This window comes from Podarcis cretensis (assembly GCF_951804945.1).
Source record: "Podarcis cretensis genome assembly, chromosome: 4".
Classification (NCBI taxonomy): domain Eukaryota; kingdom Metazoa; phylum Chordata; class Lepidosauria; order Squamata; family Lacertidae; genus Podarcis; species Podarcis cretensis.
Window position 1 is genome coordinate 76,020,141 of NC_137173.1, and position 20,590 is coordinate 76,040,730.

Sequence of the window (20,590 nt, forward strand, 5' to 3'; positions counted from 1 at the left end):
ATCTACAGCTCTAATGTTTCCGGTTCCTCATTCAATCTGATCAATAGACATTCTGCACGTACAGGAGCCATAAGACTGCAGTTTAAGCTTCCCTGCCCACAAGCACTGCCCTCTTCACTTCAAAGGTAGGAGCATCGCAATGAGAGCAGAGGAATCTGCCCTCTTCAGTCAAGTGAATACCATATTGAAAAGGAAAGGTTGAAGTCACTGGCTTTGATAAAGGCAGGAAAGCTGTAGTGGGAAACCTCTAAAACGAGGGAAGCTCTGCATTGAGCCTAACTTCCACGGGAAATCATTTGTTTATTTTTTTTTAAAAAAATAAGTTTTTCACAATTATAACAAATAGAGCATAACAAAAAACAAAAACAAAAACAAAAAATACCATAGAAAATCAATACAATACTAAAAAAAACAAAAAACAGAACCAAGTCCATGGGAAATAGGTTTAAATTACTGGAGCCCAAATAGAAATTTTTCATGTTCTGAGATGGCAGCCACTGCTATAGAATTATTCTAACTTTCAGCAGCTGGATTCTGTCACAACAATCAGCGTGCAACTGAATATGTGGAATTATACAGGGAAAGTCACAAAATTAAAAAAAATTAAAAACTCACTGTATTTCCATATTTTAAAAGTTGGGACATTTTTGAGGATTCTCTGCCATAGTTCTGGATTTCTCTTCTTCTCTCCACCCTTCCCTGCACCTGCCCAGCGGCGGAGCAAGCCAATCAGGCACCTGGGGTGGTGCGCATGCCGGGGCAGGACATTCCGCGGTGCCTCCGAGGAGTCTGCCTGTCTCCTCCCACTCAGCCACCCTACAGCTGAGGGGGAGGCGGCCGGCAGACCATTTGGAGCAGCACAGAGCCTGCGGGCATCCAAGCCACCGCGTCACCCCTGGAGAGACGCGTGGCTCAGGTGTGCTGCAGGCCCCGCAGTGAGTGCTGCCCAGCATTTTGTCGCCCCCCTCAGTGGGGACACCCGGGGCAGACCACCCCCACTATACACCCCTTCCTCTGCCCTTTTCAAACCTGCTAAAGAGGAATTTCTCTTACCAATGAATCCCAGCTGAGAAAATTCAAGAATCATCCAATCTTCGGATGACAACTGAAGCGCAAAATTTTTTATTGTGCTGAAGTAATTCTGCTTGACAACAATGTCATCCTCAAGCTAAGGGAGCCAAAGAGCAAGACCAGCAAAAGAAAGAAGAAATGAAATGTGAAAAAGAGTGTGTTAGGCAAACCACATTTCAAACTCAAACGTACATTTGAACTTCTTGGGCTGCATCCAACAAATGCATTCCATTAACATAACTTTTATTCCCTCACTTCCCCCCCCCCCAAATGTTCTTGGGAGCACAGAGAGAAGAAGAGGTTACGTTGTAGAAGCAGAAGTCATGGTGTTAATAGAATGACTGTTAGATACAACCTCATTATTTGCCTCAACTGCAATCACTGGGAGGAGACTGCAAACTATAAATGAAAAGGGCAATCATTTTTGAGAGGCTGCAATCCTATACACGGTAAGGGGTATATTGCAAGATGCCTGCCTTTCATGCATGCATTTTTTAAATAAAAAAAAAATTGGCAGCATCCCCAGAACATCATGGGCATCAAAATGCCAGTGCATATTTTGTTTGAAATTTAATCTAAATTTATCCTTTCCAAGCAAAATCCATTAAAGGGGAAAAAACACCCTACTGTTGTGATATCTGAATGGCTTGTTTGCACTGTTCTAGTCCCTATCTGGAAGCACCCTGAATCTCACTAATTAATTGCAACTTACTTCTGAGCAGGATTGTCCTGTTAACTCAGAAATTAAATGGAAAACAAAAACAAAAACATGCTTTTGGTGATCAAAACTACATTGCCCATCAACAAGAACATGTCCCATTGCTAACAAGGTTATTTTTTCTCATTGAGGTTTAACCTTCTTGCCCTTATGAGAAGTCCATTACTGATGAAATTTTAGGGTTGAAGAGACCCTAAGTTGGTCATCGTCTAAACAGAAATATTTGAGAAGGGTCTGAATCCAACATTTGATTCAGTGCAGGCTTCCATGAGAACCATGGACACAAATTTCTCCGATCTCCAGTTGTGACTCCCCCTCTGCCACCGAACATATTGTTCCATGGGTGCCCCAAACCTCTGGAGTAGAGTTCAAGGGGTGCAAAGGAAGCTGAAGGGGAAAACAGCAAAAATCACCTCCCATGTTTCCACTAATGGAATCCTCCAAAAGATTAAAAATGCATTCAGTCAACAAGATGGTCACATTCGGAAACAACACAACACCTCCAATATTATTTCTTTCCATGGTGCCAAACTAGAGACTGCATGACCACACAGCCATGCCTTTAAAATCCACCTACACAGTTAGATTTATCACATGGAATAACACTGATGGAACAATATCAACAGAAACAGCATTTTTAAAACAAAAACAACCCTGCACAATAGGTTTTTTAAAAGCTGTTTATTGTACAGGGACACAGTTATATAAGGATGTTATCTGGGATCTAATAAACTTCCAAAAAGCTTGTGCATGTGAAAAGGGAATACCAGAAAAAAAAAAACCAAATAGTGCAGGAATTATCATGTCAGACATTGACTCTATCCATTTCTCGTTGCAATCCCATCTTTTATGTGCAGATAGGATATGGAATGGCTGGCTTTATGCAGGGGCAAGGCACTGCAGGAGAATCACTTAAAGGATAAAATGTGTTATTTCCAAATTTACTTTGATGATGTAGGATCGAAGGCAGAGCTGGAAAAAAACATTTGTGCAGCTCTGTAGTTATTACAGGCTTTTGCTCTTACTGTAAGAAGAAGAAGAAGAAGAGTTTGGATTTGATATCCCGCCTTTCACTCCCCTTCAGGAGTCTCAAAGCGGCTAACAATCTCCTTTCCCTTCCTCCCCCACAACAAACACTCTGTGAGGTGAGTGGGGCTGAGAGACTTCAAAGAAGTGTGACTGGCCCAAGGTCACCCAGCAGCTGCATGTGGAGGAGCGGAGACTCAAACCCAGTTCCCCAGATTACAAGACTACCGCTCTTAACCACTACACCATACTGGCTCTCTGTAAATCCTATTCAGGCAAGAAATGACGCAGCTGCTCAATTTTACAGGAGCAAATTAGATTCACTGAATTAGAGTCAGCTACTTAGACAGTGTGTGAAACTAAGCATGTGCATATCAATCTTGGTCTTATTGCAGCCATATGTGACGAACTAAACCATATTTGCAAAGCATCACCTTGGCAATTACAGCTGTTTCTAAAGTAATAGCAACCAAATCTGGAAAGAATCTTAGCATCCTTTTTTAACAATAAAAAAAACCCAACAATATTTAACTAAGGCATTTTATATTTTAAATTAAAACATTTAAAGGGAAAACACAACTACAAATCACCTTACTTGTTTTAGCTCTATTTTCCTAAAAAGTTATGATTTACATACCCATCATCTTTAGTTGGCTTGGCTTTTTGTTTGTTTGGTCTATCTATCAAACACTTATAATCAATTCCCATATACTATGCCAACACTGCAATTCAACTAAATAACTGTTCTTATTCTGATTACAAGAGCACAGGACATGTCTTGGATACTAGTTTTCACCATTCAAAGTAAAACAACAACAATTTACCTGAATATAGTAAACACCCTTTTTCTGTGCATACATCATAAGGAAACAATAATCCAGATTCTGCTTTGTCCGCCATCTGAAATTAAATACAGTTAGTTTTCTAAGCTAAACCTCTCAGTAGGCAATGAAGGCATATACAAGGTTTCAGGAGCTAGCATTCCTATCATGGTGGTGAACCCTGAAGTCCTCTTTGGAGTCACCATTTGGGGAGCTGACCTGCCAGAAGCAATGTAGTCTGCCCTTTCAGTTGTTTCATTGCAGGATTCTCCCACCAAGCCAATGGCTGTCCAGCTGTGGCCTGTTACAAGCCATCTTACCAAGCAGTCCCACAAAGAAGCAGCAAGATTTCAAGTACCTATTTGTTTTCCCTGTAGGGTGAGCATCATGGAGAGGGAATTTCAAAACCAGGAGAATAGCATGGTGCAGAGAGATTAACTTTCTCCCCTATGGTAGCAATCTGAGTATTTCACCCCCAGTTACTATTAATACTAGGAGACGGGGGAACATGGCAGTTTCCATTTATGAAATTTCCATGTCCTGAATTTTCAATGCACTCTACAATCTACAATGAATGAAGTTGTTATTCCCCAGTACCCTGAGAAATTCTTACCTGACTCTTTCTTTTGAGTCTCCAAACGTCTCTTTTAGGTTTGTCAAGTCAGGATAGTAGGATGCAGGTGGAGCTATTACTTCCACCAAGCCAGAACTGATTTCTTTAGAAAACCTGTATTCAAAAAGTTCAAATTTGTCGTTATATACTATTCTAGAGAACACTACACTCCAGAAACCCAATGTGGTGATCAAATATTGGAGCTGGGTTGGTTCAAATTTCTGTTCAGTCACAGTGCTCACCCAGTAGCACCAGGCAAATTAGTATCAGCCTAATCATATTGTGGCCAAGTTAATATCAGCTTAACCCAGGCATAGGCAAACTCGGCCCTCCAGATGTTTTGGGACTACAACTCCCATCATCTCTGACCACTGGTCCTGTTAGCTAGGGATGATGGGAGTTGTAGTCCCAAAACATCTGGAGGGCCAGGTTTGCCCATGCCTGGCTTAACCACTAATGTAGAGTCATATATAAAGTGATATGTACAGGTTGGGGTCCAAAGGCTGTAAGGTGACTTCTGCATGATCTCTCCCTTCCACAAAACCTTCCTATGTCCCTTGAAAATCCCACTGGGATAGAATCCAACAATGCACAAACAGCTGCAACTAGCAAGAACTGGCAGCCAGGTCTTCTACAAAAGCAGAAATTGCTTTAGGGTCCTGCCTTAATTCTCATAATCTATTATTTAAAACCACAATATGCATTAACTTCTTAAGTATGCAGGTAACTGCTTCTATACTTCAGCGCTAGCATAGCAGCTTTAGCATAGGTGCTTTGCAATCCATTTATTTCATGCCAACATAATCCGTTTATGACAGACTGAACCTTTTAATCCCATTTGCTGTTTTGCAAGTTGAGACCATCTAATTGCTCCATGCAATTTACCACAGTATGCAACCCATGCATATGAAGAAAACTATTACTAAAACTGAAATAAACAATGGATAAACAATGAAATAAACTTACTCCTTTTCTAGGCTTGCTACAACGCCATTTACATAATCAAGATCTGTCTAGGGGGAGAAAAAGAGGCATTTTAAAGCAACATTTTTGAACCAAGTATAACAAATTAAATGATTGTATAATTTCTACAGCATTTTTTCAAAAATTCAAGTAGCAGTGAAGTGGCTTAGAAATTATTTAAATACATAAATTAATTATTAATGTTCATCAAAAAGTTAGCATGACAGAGGTCACAAAATGTGTCCATTCAAACACAGAATAGCAAGGGGTTGATTTCAATCTCGCACACTGGCCAGCACAATTTTTAATTCAATTCAATTCAGAAAATTGTGTTTATGAATTTACTGCATTCACGTCAAGTTAAGCAAATCCCAGTGTTACAGCCTTTAGTGAAAACAGAGCCTGTAATAACCATGGCCATATATCAACTGTGAATGAAACATGTATCTTTAAAGCAATGCTCTCTGTGGCTAAATAAAAAGCATCAGGGATAGGGAAAGGTTCCAGTCACTGCTTCTATGTATGTTGTTGAGAAAAACAGTAATTTAAAACTAGGATGATCAAGGGTCTAGAAGCCAGGTCCTATGAGGAATGGTTGAAGGAGCTGGGTATCTTTAGTCTGGAAAAGAGGAGACTGAGAGGAGATACGATAGCCATCTTCAAATATCTCAAGGGCTGTCACATGGAAGATGGAGCAAGCTTGTTTTCTCCTGCTCTGGAAGGTAGGATTCGAACCAGTGGCTCACAGAAACTCCTTAGAACCTAAGTCTCACTCCTGTCCCCTTTTCCACCTTCCCCAGGTTGCTTCTCCCACTTACAGAAACAATGGATATGTACATTTGTGTCATCACGTCTTGGCAGACACACAAAAATTAGTTTCTGAACGGATCTGGGGAATGAAGAGGCTTTTATCCTGCTCTATATAAATCTCAAATCTGAATTTACCCCAAGGGTACAGAAAAATCTCTCCAAATCCATTAGAAAAGCACGTAGCTCAAAGGGTTGCTAAACTACCGTACACTGCTTAAGCCACCATGGTTGTTTTTGATACATTTGCCCTACATGCAATCTGTAGGGTTTTTCATGTTGTATATTTAGATTGTTTCACATTCCACCAGCGCCCCCAGGACCCTGGGAAATGCAGTTTACCAGTCATGGGACTACAATTCCCAGACCCCTTTTCTAAAAATGATGGTTCCTAAGATTTGGGGGGGACGCAGGTGGCGCTGTGGGTTAAAGCCTCAGCGCCTAGGGCTTGCCGATCGAAAGGTCGGCGGTTCGAATCCCTGCGGCGGGGTGCGCTCCCGCTGCTCAGTCCCAGCGCCTGCCAACCTAGCAGTTCGAAAGCACCTCCGGGTGCTAGATAAATAGGGACCGCTTACCGGCGGGAAGGTAAACGGCGTTTCCGTGTGCGGCTCTGGCTCGCCAGAGCAGCGATGTCACGCTGGCCACGTGACCCGGAAGTGTCTCCGGACAGCGCTGGCCCCTGGCCTCTTAAGTGAGATGGGCGCACAACCCCAGAGTCTGTCAAGACTGGCCCGTACGGGCAGGGGTACCTCTACCTCTCTATAACTTTAAAGGAGGTATATATTAACATATTTGCACTGTGAAGCGACCTTTACCTTACCTTGCAGTCTAACACACCATTCTAATAAAAAGGCATCGCTTTTGCTTACTCTGAGTGTCTCAGCGCCAACAAACCACTACCCTGGAATAATCTACCTTTGAAGGCAGCCTAAGAAAAGCAACAAATACAGAACGTTCCCTGCTCTTCTTGTGCTAACTTCAACAAACTGACCTGCACTTCCTTCCATCTGGCACGAAAGTTCCAACAAGGCATTGGAAAACAAAATGTGGTTCAACACATACCAGCCAGAGTTTTTGCCCTTGACTGATCATATGTAAAACTATAAACTACTAAAAGCTGAATTTTTACAGACACAAGCAAAGTGCTAAAACGAATAATCAGAAATATCCCACTTGTCTACAATACACATCTACCTTGCAAGTGCTCTCATCTCTGAAGTGTGGTACTAAAGGAAATGCAGTAGGAAACTGACTCACAAAGCCTCTCCTATATTTCACACATGTTTTTTCACCATGCCCATGAGTTATCCTTTGGTTTCACACTGTTTTGTGTACCAGACTGTCTTTGGAAGCTGTGTGGTCTTCCCAGTTCCGGCATAAATGCCCTGCTTCATAGATCTATGAAACTGATTGTATTACATCAGTTGTAACAGCAAAAAAGTGGTATCTAGGGGGCTAAATGGCATTTTCCTTGGGTAAAAGAACTGTAGAGGTCTGAGTACTGAGAACCTGCAATATCTCCATGATGGAAGTACAGTTCGGGAAAAATACATGCTCCAAATTAGAAATTGGTGCACCATTTAGAAAGACTGTTTTTTGTTTTGTTTTGTTTTGTTTTGTTTTGTTTTAAAAAAACAACTTCGTACAATAATTCCTCCTTTACATGCAACACAGAAGTGTACTACATCAAATACAGGTTTACATAACTTCCAGACTAACTCTGTTGCTGCTCCAGGCTCAATGCCAATAGTAGCTTCTGCAGTTAAATAAGCAATATGTAGAGTCATGGCAAACAGTCTTAACCATATATTTGCAGAGCTGGCTGCCTCGGTTAGCAAACAAGGTACAGTATATGTTCCCAAAAAATTTTCTGGGGACAGGAGATACTCCACAATGCTCATTTTGTGCAGCTCAAACTGTCTTATAAAGGAGCACATTCATATTTCTAATGAAGTTAGCTTAAGCAATCTCTTTCAAGCCTCACTGTTACAAATTTATATAATTAAAACAATGTACAGAGAACTGGCAGGCTTCTACAGTTTGTCTAAAACTCTTCTGGCTGCTGTTAAAGGTATTTCAGCATAAAGAGTATATTTTCAGTTGTAAAGCACATGTGGAAGATTCCAGGTTCTATCCCTGGGATCTTGAGGTAGGACTGGAAAGGGCTCCTGTCTGAAAACCTGCAGAGCTCCTAGTAGTCAATTTAAACCAGTGTTTCTAGCTGTTTTGGACTACAACTCCCATCATCCCTAGCCAGCAACACCAGTGGTCAGGGATGATGGGAATTGTAGTCTGAAAAACAGCTGGAGCCCCAAGTTTGGGGAACACTGATTTAAACAAAGCATGTCGGATGGACTAAAGGTCTGAATCAGTACAGCGGTACCTCGGTTTAAGTACAGCCCTGTTTATGAACTATTCGGTTTACGGACTCCGCAAAACCGGACGTAGCGTCCCGGTTTGCGAACTTTACCTTGGTCTAAGAACGGAAGCCGAACAGTGGAAGGGCACCAGCGGTGGGAGGCCTCATTAGGGAAAACGCGCCTCGGTTTAAGAATGGTTTTGGTTTAAGAACGGACTTCCGGAACGGAAAAGTTTGTAAACTGAGGTACCACTGTATACGGAAGCTTCCTATGTCCTTATGTTGGTTGATAACAAAAACATACTGGTTTTGTATGGGATTTCCACAGCTCAGTTTGCTCCTTTTCTCTGCTCTCCCACCACATCCCCCCCTCCCCCAGCCGCTTTTCACTTTAACCTGCAATAGGCAACTGAAAAAACGTTACTCCAAAAAGTGGCTGATCACAGCCTAGGTTTGGGCAGTCATTTACTCTCTCTAAATTACCGTACAGTGATGCCCCGCAAGACGAACGCCTCGCAAGATGGAAAACCCGCTAGACGAAAGGGTTTTCTGTTTTGGAGGCGCTTCGCAAAACGAATTTCCTTATGGGCTTGCTTCGCAAGACGAAAATGTCTTGCGAGTTCCTGCGGGGTTTTTTCCCTTTTCCCCCCCTTTTCCTAAGCCTTAAGCCGCTTATCAGCTGATCCGCTAAAAGCCGCTAAACCGCTAATAGCGCTAATCCGCTAAGCTGTCAATGGGCTTGCTTCGCAAGACGAAAAAACCGCTATACGGAGAGCCTCACGGAACGGATTAATTTTGTCTTGCGAGGCACCACTGTATGCCATGTTTGTTCTGACTATCTCACTGTTTATTGCTTAACCTCCAATCCAAGTGTAAAATGTATTGTAAAGCTAACTACCCGATGACAAGGGGTTGGAGGGTAAATACACAATACCTAGAGATGTGTTTGAAAATCCTTCCAATTAGAAAGACCAGTTTTTTACTTAATATTCAGGCAGAAAAAATAAATTAATGTTGAAAGATTGAGAGTAGAGTTACGCCTTATGGGATTTATTTGAACTAATTGCAGGGCTTTTTTTCAGCCGGAACTCGCCGCAACTCAGTTCCAGCACTTTTCAGATGGGCCCCATTGCCATTATAAAAGAACACATGGGGAATTCCAGCACCTCTTTTTCTAGAAAAATAGCGTTGACTAAATGTGATTTGATAATTGTAAAATCAAATGTCTGGACTCTGGAGAGTCACTTAATTTCTTTGAAACATATGTGGGGACAGAGTACTGAAGAACTGTTTGGATGATATTTTGTATTCTAACGGATTAGCCTCCAGAAATAAATCAGTTTCCTGACCGTTCTCAATCGATCTTAAATTTGTTACAGCCGCGCAAACACATTTTGTGTTAGTACCTATCCAGTTAATTAGGCAATTCAACAGTCATGTATTAATGCACACAATGTATTTATTTTCTTTCAGTTAAACAAGAAAGAGAAAGCAAAATGCCCCATTATAGGTTCAATGAGCACAGACTTAACAGGTGCTTTTTGCCTAAGATGAAATCAGGAAATTTGGGTAACACCAGAACCCAGATCAGCAGTGCCTTCAGATGAAGGGCAGTACAATGGTACCTTGGGTTACATACGCTTCAAGTTACATACGCTTCAGGTTACAGACTCCGATAACCCAGAAATAGTGCTTCAGGTTAAGAACTTTGCTTCAGGATAAGAACAGAAATCGTGCTCTGGCGGCATGGCGGCAGCAGGAGGCCCCATTAGCTAAAGTGTTGCTTCAGGTTAAGAACAGTTTCAGGTTAAGAACAGACCTCCGGAACGAATTAAGTACTTAACCCGAGCTACCACTGTATACAAATTTAATAAACAAGGCTATACGTGTAATTGTATACTCATGTCCATTCCTTATTAATACATTTTTCTCTCCCTTTCTATCAAAATTTAGACAGTAAGGTCTTCAGGTCAAAAGCATATATTTGGCTGGTCTTAGTAAAAAAGCATCATGAAGGTGGATTGCATAATTATAAAAATCTTCATCTTAATGTCTAATCCTCAATTGTTCTGGATTGTTACAAAGCATGGGCTTGGGCTCTGGGCACTTATCACTAATTAAAGCACAGCCGCTTAACTTTCATATCCAGGATCAGGACCTAGCAATACTCCAGGGCTGTGGAGTAGCAAGAGTTCACACTGCTGCTCTGGTGCTGCTTTTAAAAACTGAGGCAGGGTGGCAGTGCCCACAACACCTCGAAGACTACCTTCTTGCCACTGCATGCTTGCGCAAGATAGAAACTGGAGGAAGATGGTTTTTTCTCACATCACAATTACAGGCAAGCTCTGTCTTGTTTGTTTGTTTGTTTGTTTGTTTGTTTGCAGAACATCGCTGTAGTTGTGGCATAAGTCTGTTTCCTCTGTTAAGTGCCTTTAGCAGCTGATAGCATCACAATTGTATCTTACTACAGGAATAACGAAACTATCACCCATACATACGTAGCTCAAGCCGCTAGCCAGAAATCACCATTTTCCATCAGAAATGCAGGTTTTATTTCACTGTCCATACGAATGCACATGCAAATGCAAGCAAAGTATTTAAATGAGAACTATTTTAAAGATATGCTTAATTCTCCCTACTGAACTTAAGCCCACTCAGTGTAGGAGAGTGTAATAAGATGTAATTCCATACGCAGTGAGCCTCTTCATGTTCAGAGAAGGCAAAACATTTTCAGTATGACTATACAGCAGGAAGAGATGAAACACAAAACTTACAAATGACCTAAGGAGCAGTAACATCCCACACACTGGTGCTTCTTGCAATCAGAAACAGAGCTACAATGGTAACAGCCTGCCTTGGGCTTACCTCTCCTATGAAGACAACCATAACACAGTCTAGTTTCTCTTCTGGAGACAGCTTGTCAATCAGTGAGTGAAGAGTTTCTGTAAGGTAAGATTTTACTTTTCTCTTTACAGTCGGAATTCCCATTACTATAGAAACTGAAAAACAACAATGAGCAATTCACTCGGGTGGTTTGAACAGGAAAGAATGTGGTTTGTTATGCAAGGTGTAAAAATACTTTAAAACATAACAGAGTGAAACAGGGCATAATCAAGGGGTGATTTTTTGGTTGTTTGATTTGGATTTCGGTGTAAAGGAACAAAAACAATTTCAATACTACAGGTATGATCAAAACAGGAAGCATACATTTGGGCGGGGGGGGTGGTTCTCTTGTGGGTGGTGTGTTTGTATAAAAGTCTCAGACCAATGTTTCAGCCTCTCTTTGGTCAGGAAAATTGAATTTTGTTCAAATGTTGGATTGTGCAAGATACAACTTTCCCCCCCAAAAGGCTCCCCCCAAAAGTTTTTCATAGCTACATAGCTCCTATCCATTATGACTAATCCAAAATCAGCATCACCTACTTTTTCTTCCTCAGTTCCTGTACAGTAATTGAAACCCCTTCCCCAATCAACTTTATTAACACAAGCAGCCTCCTCAGTCAATGGGTGGTGAGAAACCATTGCAGAACAACTGAAAAACCATCACAGTTGTTTTTTTTTGGGGGGGGGGAGGGAGGGAAGCTGCTGAGCTGGTTGTCTGAAGCTGTCCCAGAACTGCCATCTTTACTTTTTACAGATTTTAAGTTGGATTTTGCCAACAAGTGCATGATACAAGTCATACAAGTCACTTGCCTGATGAAACCCTTTCCATTAAAAAGAGTTTTCATGCATACATATAAAGCATACGTATAAACCATAATGCTTGATCATGTGCCTGTCATACCTGACATGCATTAAAACACACACCTCTCGTTAAATCCAAACAGTACAAAATCCACAAATGCAAAGCCTCTCTATTATTATTATTATTATTATTATTATTATTATTATTATTATTAAAAAGCCAACCAACAGAAGTTGGATTATGAAAACTTTGGGCTACTAGATAATGCAGACTTAACAATCCATGCAGAGCAACGGATGTGAAAATAATGTTTTGCAGACAGACACCCATAATTCAATAGCGAACATTTCTCAGGAGATGTCTTCATGACTCAAGTCCTACTAATCTGTTTTGCAGGACTGGCATTCAGTAGCATAACATGAAAGAATCAAAACTGAAGGAGAATGTACAACCCATTTACCTTGGGCCAAAGATCTACTTACGCAGTGCGTCTTCCTTCATTTTCTCAACAACAACTCCTCTGTGTCTTATGAAATACTAGACAGGTCACTTCACACACCAATTTTTTCTGGGTGCAATTTCAGAACAAGAAGCACACATTTACCATCATGGTTTATAAACAATCAGTGAACCATGGCTTGCAAGTGTGGTTTGTTTGTGATTAACAAACCATAGTTATAACACTGGGCCAGGTTCAGATGGTCAAGTTATAAACCATGGTTTAGTGTCATGTGGGAACCAGGCCAATGTCTGAAGTGCACTGTTAGTTTTCCTTACTACATACAACACCATCCTATTGACTCAGGAGTGTCAGAGACCATTTCTTGATGGGCTGCAGAGGAGTTGGCAAGGAGAAAAATAAATAATAGTCCCCACTGTGCATGCAAAAAAATTAATAAGCAGCAGTTGCATTGGTCTCCTTGGACCAAGGTGATTATATTTTATTGGAACTACTTTGTGTACTTTAAACACTTGCCAAAAAGAAAAGCAATAAGCAACTAAAGGAGGCCCAGTTACCTACCCCTATATTCCACATTCTACAGTCCCTACACAGCATGGAAACAATGGGCAGGACTCACTTAATGTGCCCATCAGTGGAACCCTGTGCAAGGATCTCCCCTTGTGCAAAGGGGCTTCCCCACCTCTCCTCTCCCATGCCTCCCCCCAATTGGCTCTGGGGGGGTCAGGAGAGCCTCCAGAAGAGCATGTGGGGAGAGGAGAAGGGAGGAGGGTCGTTCCATCTGGCAAGCTGTAATTGCTTGCACAGATGGAACGTTTGTAATAGCACAACACTGAATTCCACCCCAGCCTACTAATTTGTGAGCATGTGGGAAAACCCATGCATTGTTATTTTTAAAAACTTAATTTAAGAATAGGCATGCTGCTTCAAATTAGTGGGTTTTTTTTTATTATACCTTAACATCAAAAGTGTGGGATCTGCATGAGACAATAAAAGAGAAGGTTAAAGACAAGCTTCTTCGACCTTGGATTCAACCTGAATTCTAAGAGACAGCTAACAAAAGAAGTAAGATTCCTATATCTTTTGTCTGTGAGTAGTCATGTACTGAGCCTTTTCGCTACAGCCACAAGGGTTTGTATACATCTTTAAGCGCATCAATCATAGAAATATTGTCAGTTTTACCTCCGGTTCTTCCAAGGCCAACCTGCACTGAAGGTCGAAGGCTTCCTTCATTTTTCAATAAATGAGGCAAGTGGTAATATATATTTGGCACTTGAAGAGCTTTCCTGCTTGTTAACTCCTTCAGAAGTTTTAACGTTTCGTCTGAAAACAAATATATACATTATATAGCTATGCATTCATCCAACCAAAATGGACCCTAACCAAGTATCTAACCCAAAGTGTAAGGAACTGTACACATTTCACAGGTTTATATGAAACAGAATATTTTTTTAAAAAATTCTAAAATAAAAGCAATAGTCATAGAATGTAACAAAATAGTGATTTGCCTGGGAATGGAAGCAGCATTCTGTGAAACATTTGAAAGTCGGCTACACAAATGAAGAGGGCTTGTTGCTCTTTTTCAAACTAATGCAGCTTAGGTCCCCACCTAATGCCCTGTACATTTAAAGCATTGTATGACCACTTTAAACAGCCCCTAAGAATCCTGAGAACTGTAGTTTGTTAAGGGTGCTGAGAGTTCTAGGGAAACTTCTGTTTCTACAATTCCAAGGGTGGTTTTACAACCAATCCCTCTGCCTGGGGAATGCTGGCAATTGCAGTTCTGTGTAAGCTAAGTATACTAAAGTAGAAGTGTTTTCCAGTCTAACCAATTGCACTACTACATTAACTTACATGGGTTTAAGAAACAGTTGTCATTACGAAAACAAAGCCTAGATGAGTTTTTGCACCTGAGGGAGTCCAATCTGGTTTTATGTATTCCCCCCCCCCCCCCATGATTAATCTATAATGAAGTCACCAAAGCAAGAAGTTTGGCACCAGGGGGCTTTAAAAGAGAACGTGCCCCCCCCCATTGGCCCAAATGGATAAATTCTCTGCACACATTATACAGAGATCAAATCCAGAATCCTCCATGGAACCAAATCATATCTCAAGACGCTGGAAATAAGAAAGAATGCAAATATAGACAAGCAGTTGACATCTGTCATGGATGCTTTAGCTGAGATTCCTGCATTGCATGACCCCCGGGGGTCCCTTCCAACGTTACAATAAATGACATTTATTCCTGTACTGGGAAAATGAAATTTTATTTAGGTATTCGTAGCCTGGATATCAGGTTGCTTCACCAAAGCAACAGAAACCAGGTAATAATCTCTAGATGCAAGGTATAGTGTATTTCCTTCATGTTCAAACATTCAGCACAGAGCAAGAAATTGGATCCTGTGCAAATCTGAATCTGAGAACTTGCTTCTCACACGCACTCTAAAGGTGGAACAAAGTTAATTCTGAAGGAAAGAGCAAGGAAGGAAATATTAGCTAGTTTTTATTTACAAACTCGTCAACAAATGAATATTTACAAATGCACAAGGAGAAAAAGATTGAGAGAAGTCAAGTGGCAAACATGTCAATCTTTAATTTGTATTTTTTAAAGAAATAATAATAATAAGAAAATTAGTCTGTACCTGAAACACTGCTCAGTGCATCCTTACTTCCATTTGTTTCTGCAACTGCCCGTCTGAACTGCTCCAAGATGGCATTTAATTCAGAAGAACGCTGCAGGGTTCGGTGCTCAGCTACGCGAAGACGTTCTTTCAAAGCATGAAATTCCCTTTGATAAGCAATCAGCTTTTCTAGAAGTGGAAATAATGCAGGTTATTCGCTGTTTTAAGTCTGTCATGACATATGTGAACGCTGCTTCTCCTGTAAAAAAAAATGTTTTCAGTTCAAGGAAATAACATAGAGACTCCAATCTAGTAATATAACATTTCTTCAGATACAATTTAGCAGGTGGAAATAGACCGAAGGACTTATCTGCACTAGGAGAACCAAGAAGAAATACAATTACACCGTAACAGTATTATTTTGCAAAATGAGTCTTTGTGAATATGTTCATGTATACTGTTATTGGTGGCGCTGTGGGTTAAACCACAGAGCCTAGGACTTGTCAATCAGAAGGTTGGCGGTTCGAATCCCCGCGACTGGGTGAGCTCCCGTTGCTCGGCCCTGCTCCTGGCAACCTAGCAGTTCGAAAGCACGTCAAAGTGCAAGTAGATAAATAGGGACCGCTCCGGTGGGAAGGTAAATGGTGTTTCCGTGTGTTGCTCTGGTTCATCAGAAGAGGCTTAGTCATGCTGGCCACATGACCCGGAAGCTATTTGCGGACAAACGCCGGCTCCCTTGGCCTATAGAGCAAGATGAGTGCGCAACCCCAGAGTCGGTCACGACTGGACCTAATGGTCAGGGGTCCCTTTACCTTTACCTTTACTGGTTTTATGTCATCAGTTTTAACTTGTATGAATGGGAGGAGAGTGAGTGAGTCTTTGGAAAGGTGGCTCTGCAACATTGCCAGAGTCAGGAAAAGCAAATTCTAGTGACTGATGACAACAAACAGGACTTCATTTTTAGCAAAACATAAAATTAAAAGCCAACATCATTCCTTGGGGAGAGGAAACTGCACATTCCAGAGCATCTGTGCCCATTTGACTAGACCCTAAAAGTACAGTATAAGGAAAGAGCTCATGACCTTTGATTCCTGTAGCAAGAAGAAATCTTGCAATCCCAAGACTCAGAGGCATTCGGAAGGGGGCCCGAAAGATGATGCAAGGATCTTGCAATCTTCCAAGTCTGCTTTGCAGTCTAGAGAACAACTACAATCAAGACTGTGCCATGTAGTTAAAAGACTGAGCTGAGAGTGTAAGAATGTTGGTGTCTGGAGCAAAAACCTAGGCAGTGCCCCACAATGCAGTATGGCACTTCAGCATGGTTGCATTCTTGTCACTTTATTATTAAACCGCTTCTTAAAAAACCATCTTTAGATGCGGCCACGATGGCCAACTATCGCCCAGTTTCAAATCTTCCATTCTTGGGCAAGGTGATTGAGCGAGCGGTGGCCGAACAACTCCAGGCACGCCTGGAAGAAGCGGACCATTTGGATCCCTTCCAGTCGGGATTCAGGCCTCATCATGGGACTGAAACTGCCTTGGTCGCACTGGTTGATGATCTTCGGCGGGCTAGGGACAAAGGTGAGAGCTGTTTCCTAGTTCTGCTGGATCTCTCAGCGGCGTTTGATACCATCGACCATAACATCCTTCTGGACCGTCTTGAGGGGCTGGGAGCTAGGGGCACTGTCATACAGTGGTTCCGCTCCTTCCTCCTGGGCCGTGTTCAGAAAGTGGTGGTGGGGGATGAGTGTTCAGACCCCTGGGCTCTCACTTGTGGGGTGCCTCAGGGTTCTGTCCTCTCCCCCATGCTTTTCAACATTTACATGCAGCCGCTGGGAGAGATCATCAGGAGGTTTGGGCTGGGTGTTCATCAGTATGCGGATGATACCCAGCTCTACCTCTCCTTTAAATCAGAACCAGTGAAGGCGGTGGAGGTCCTGTGTGAGTGTCTGGAGGCGGTTGGAGGATGGATGGCGGCTAACAGATTGAGGTTGAATCCTGACAAGACAGAAGTGCTGTTTTGGGGGGACAGGAGGCGGGCAGGTGTGGAGAATTCCCTGGTCCTGAATGGGGTAACTGTGCCCCTGAAGGCCCAGGTGCGCAGCCTGGGAGTCATTTTGGACTCACAGCTGTCCATGGAGGCACAGATCAAATCTGTGTCCAGGGCAGCTGTTTACCAGCTCCATCTGGTACGTAGGCTGAGACCCTATCTGCCTGCGGACTGTCTCGCCAGAGTGGTGCATGCTCTGGTTATCTCCCGCTTGGACTACTGCAATGCACTCTACGTGGGGCTACCTTTGAAGGTGACTCGGAAACTACAACTAATCCAGAATGCGGCAGCTAGACTGGTGACTGGGAGCGGCCGCCGAGACCATATAACACCGGTCTTGAAAGACCTACATTGGCTCCCAGTACGTTTCCGAGCACAATTCAAAGTGTTGGTGCTGACCTTTAAAGCCCTAAACGGCCTCGGTCCAGTATACCTGAAGGAGCGTCTCCACCCCCATCATTCTGCCCGGACGCTGAGGTCTAGCGCCGAGGGCCTTCTGGCGGTTCCCTCACTGCGAGAAGTAAAGCTACAGGGAACCAGGCAGAGGGCCTTCTCGGTAGTGGCGCCCGCCCTGTGGAACGCCCTTCCAGCAGATGTCAAAGCGATTAACAACTACCTGACATTCAGAAGACATCTTAAGGCAGCCCTGTTCAGGGAAGTTTTTAACGTGTGATATTTTATTGTATTTTTGCTTTCTATGGAAGCCGCCCAGAGTGGCTGGGGAGGCCCAGCCAGATGGGCGGGGTATAAATAATAAATTATTATTATTATTATTATTATTATTATTATTATTATTATTATTTATGAAACTCAGAGGTTATGGGTGGCATCTCTGAACGGAAGAAACCTTTCTCTTCAAAGACATACTTCTTCCATCCACAGAGTGACAATTTCAACTGCTACCCATTACGTATAGAAATGCTTAGTGGCTTTCCCACTCCCTGCCCCCATATCGTTCTGATCTTAGCATCATAGCCTAGGGATACTACCGGTATATGCAATTTGCAGTTGAGCGCTGGAGCAACCTAACATTGTAGCACTAAAAGTTCTGGGCAAACATCCAACCTGTGCTCTCAGTATAAGAAAACAAAGACAAGTGACGAAGTTCAGTTTTGATTCATAACACAGGCAACAACAACAGGGTTCAAGGTACCCGTTAGTTCCACGAACCCTAGTTTCACCTTATGAACCTCCTATAGTCTGCTTCTTTTGGCTTAGATGTATTTACAAAGAGGAGAAAGAACAAGCATTCCTGTGGTTAAGAATCTGTACACTCAGGTGGTGCTTGAGCCAAGTTCTTACAGGTGGTAAACCTCCATATGCATTTCAACACTCCAGATTGTGAATAAGGATTCACATGCCAAGGTTTCCCCCATACAAGGAATCCCCTGCTCACAGAAAACCGAGGTATCAAGAATAAAGGTTTCTCTCTCCCAGCTCCATGGAGAAGCATGCAGTCATGTGATCTCCCCCCCCCCCCACACACACACTCTACCAATATGACCCTAGCTTCTCAGTTGCCAGGTGGGCACATTGTAGGATAAACTCCTGATGGAACCATTCATGACTTCCATTATTCCTAACCAACTTCTAAATTAAGTACAGTGGAACCTCAGTTGTCAAATTTTTATCTGTGTTGTTTTAAATGAGACCATCTTGACTGTGAGCCCTGGAAGACCTGCACCCTGCCTTGCTGGCCCTTTCCCATCTGGCCTGGGAGAATGGAGTGCTGACTGACTACAAAAGCTATTTTGTTGTGTACTTTTTGATATGTTTTATTTATTGTTTATAACTTCTGTTATATTTGTAACTATGTAAATCTTGTCATGTTGGAAGCTACCTTGAGCATAATTTCAACTATGGAAAGGCAGCAAACAAATAAAATGATAATGATGTTGATGATGATGATGATGATGATGATGATGATGATGATACAGGCAGTGCTTGAAATCAGCCAGGTGCCAGACACATTTTGCACCTGGCTATAGACCACTTGCAACCAAGTGAAGATGCCTGGGCACCAGGATGGGCCTAACAACTCCATCATCTAGAGGTGCACACCTGGGGATCATTGGATCTTGACTGTTTTCACACAATAATACCACAACCTGTAGAATACTGTTATATTTTATCTGCTCAATTGGAATAAATTGCAGGAACCAAAACGCTTTTTCTGTGCAGCCTGAGCAGGAGCAGTCACCATTAAGAAAAAGAGGTAGGTATAGCCCAATATTTATGTGGACTGTCCCTGGATCAAGTGACTTTTCTTCTTTAAGTTCTCAGAGTTCTTGACCTAGCTCAAGGTTGTAATCTGAACTAGCCAGATGTTTAACTGAGAATCAATCACAGTCAGTCCAACCATTTGAAAAATAAGACTTTAGAGCCATCTTGCCCCAAAATGGCAACTAGGCATTCCGTTCTAGTGACTGTAACCTTGGTTTAAGGAGCCATTTGGTGCCTAACTTATGTATCTGAGTTTCTAACAGGCAAAGCTCTTGAAGCTGAAAACACACTTTCATATTGCTCCTACAATATGGTGGCAAGGCCACTGATTTGCCTCTGATTCCTCTAGCTTCAGCATCAAGTGAAATAAACTGCTAATTTTTAAAGAAAAACAGATTTGCATGCCATCAAGAAACAAAAATCCATTAAAAACTCCATTTTTAAAAAATACATGCAGCACAACTTTCAGAACCAGAAGCGAAACTATTTATCTTTCAGACTCTGAAATTTTAGTTATGCTAGAATCATCTACTTGGTAGTGCTTCTTTTGCGGGTTGGCATCTTTACCACCAGCCAACCACCAATTTTATCTGCAGAATCTCAGTTCCATGCTCTGGAAGGAAGTGCTTGAACTACGCCATCAACTGCCTGGGGCCAGGGAACGTGCTATACCCATGCTATGCCCATAATGTAATTGTATCTGTGTATGGATTTTAATTGTTAGCTACTTGGGAAGTCAATGCTGACCGAAAAGCAGGGGATAAATAGGATAAATAAACACAGCCCCCCTCTTCCTTCCTTCACTAATCACAACAAAATAATATAACTAGGGGCAGAATCCCTACCAGATCAATTTTAGATTAGTTTGAGAGATGTGTGGGGTTTTTTGCAACCTGGCTACTGCCTAGAAAGTTCAATCTCAATGTCAGTTGATTGAGGTTTACCGTTACAGTACCAGTTGCTGGCCTTAGAATTGCTTTATTATGTCTCCTTCACTAGACTGGAGAGTTGCAGCCAAAGAATCACATTTTTTCATTCTTTTGCAACAGGACTAAATAAGCCTTTGGCCTTCAGAAATAAGATTGTGTTATCCTTGGCAAGGATGAGGACAGGAGATTATTTCTGTTGAGAATTCCAAAAACCTATGACTTCCTCCATTCTTGAATTACACTA

At 42.1% G+C, this 20,590-nt stretch overlaps 1 protein-coding gene across 2 annotated transcripts in view; it reads right to left on the reverse strand.

Annotated features, from left to right (window-relative positions):
* Positions 1 to 20,590, reverse strand: part of MGAT4A (alpha-1,3-mannosyl-glycoprotein 4-beta-N-acetylglucosaminyltransferase A) — a 56,190-nt gene that overhangs the window by 15,754 nt on the left and 19,846 nt on the right. For both annotated transcript variants that reach the window (XM_079972801.1, XM_079972802.1), the window contains 7 exons: positions 15,166 to 15,333; positions 13,706 to 13,846; positions 11,244 to 11,377; positions 5,216 to 5,262; positions 4,250 to 4,363; positions 3,640 to 3,715; positions 1,054 to 1,168 (listed from right to left, as the gene is read on the reverse strand). In XM_079972801.1, coding sequence (XP_079828927.1) covers positions 1,054 to 1,168; positions 3,640 to 3,715; positions 4,250 to 4,363; positions 5,216 to 5,262; positions 11,244 to 11,377; positions 13,706 to 13,846; positions 15,166 to 15,333 — 795 coding nt within the window. The remainder of the gene's footprint in view (positions 1 to 1,053; positions 1,169 to 3,639; positions 3,716 to 4,249; positions 4,364 to 5,215; positions 5,263 to 11,243; positions 11,378 to 13,705; positions 13,847 to 15,165; positions 15,334 to 20,590) is intronic.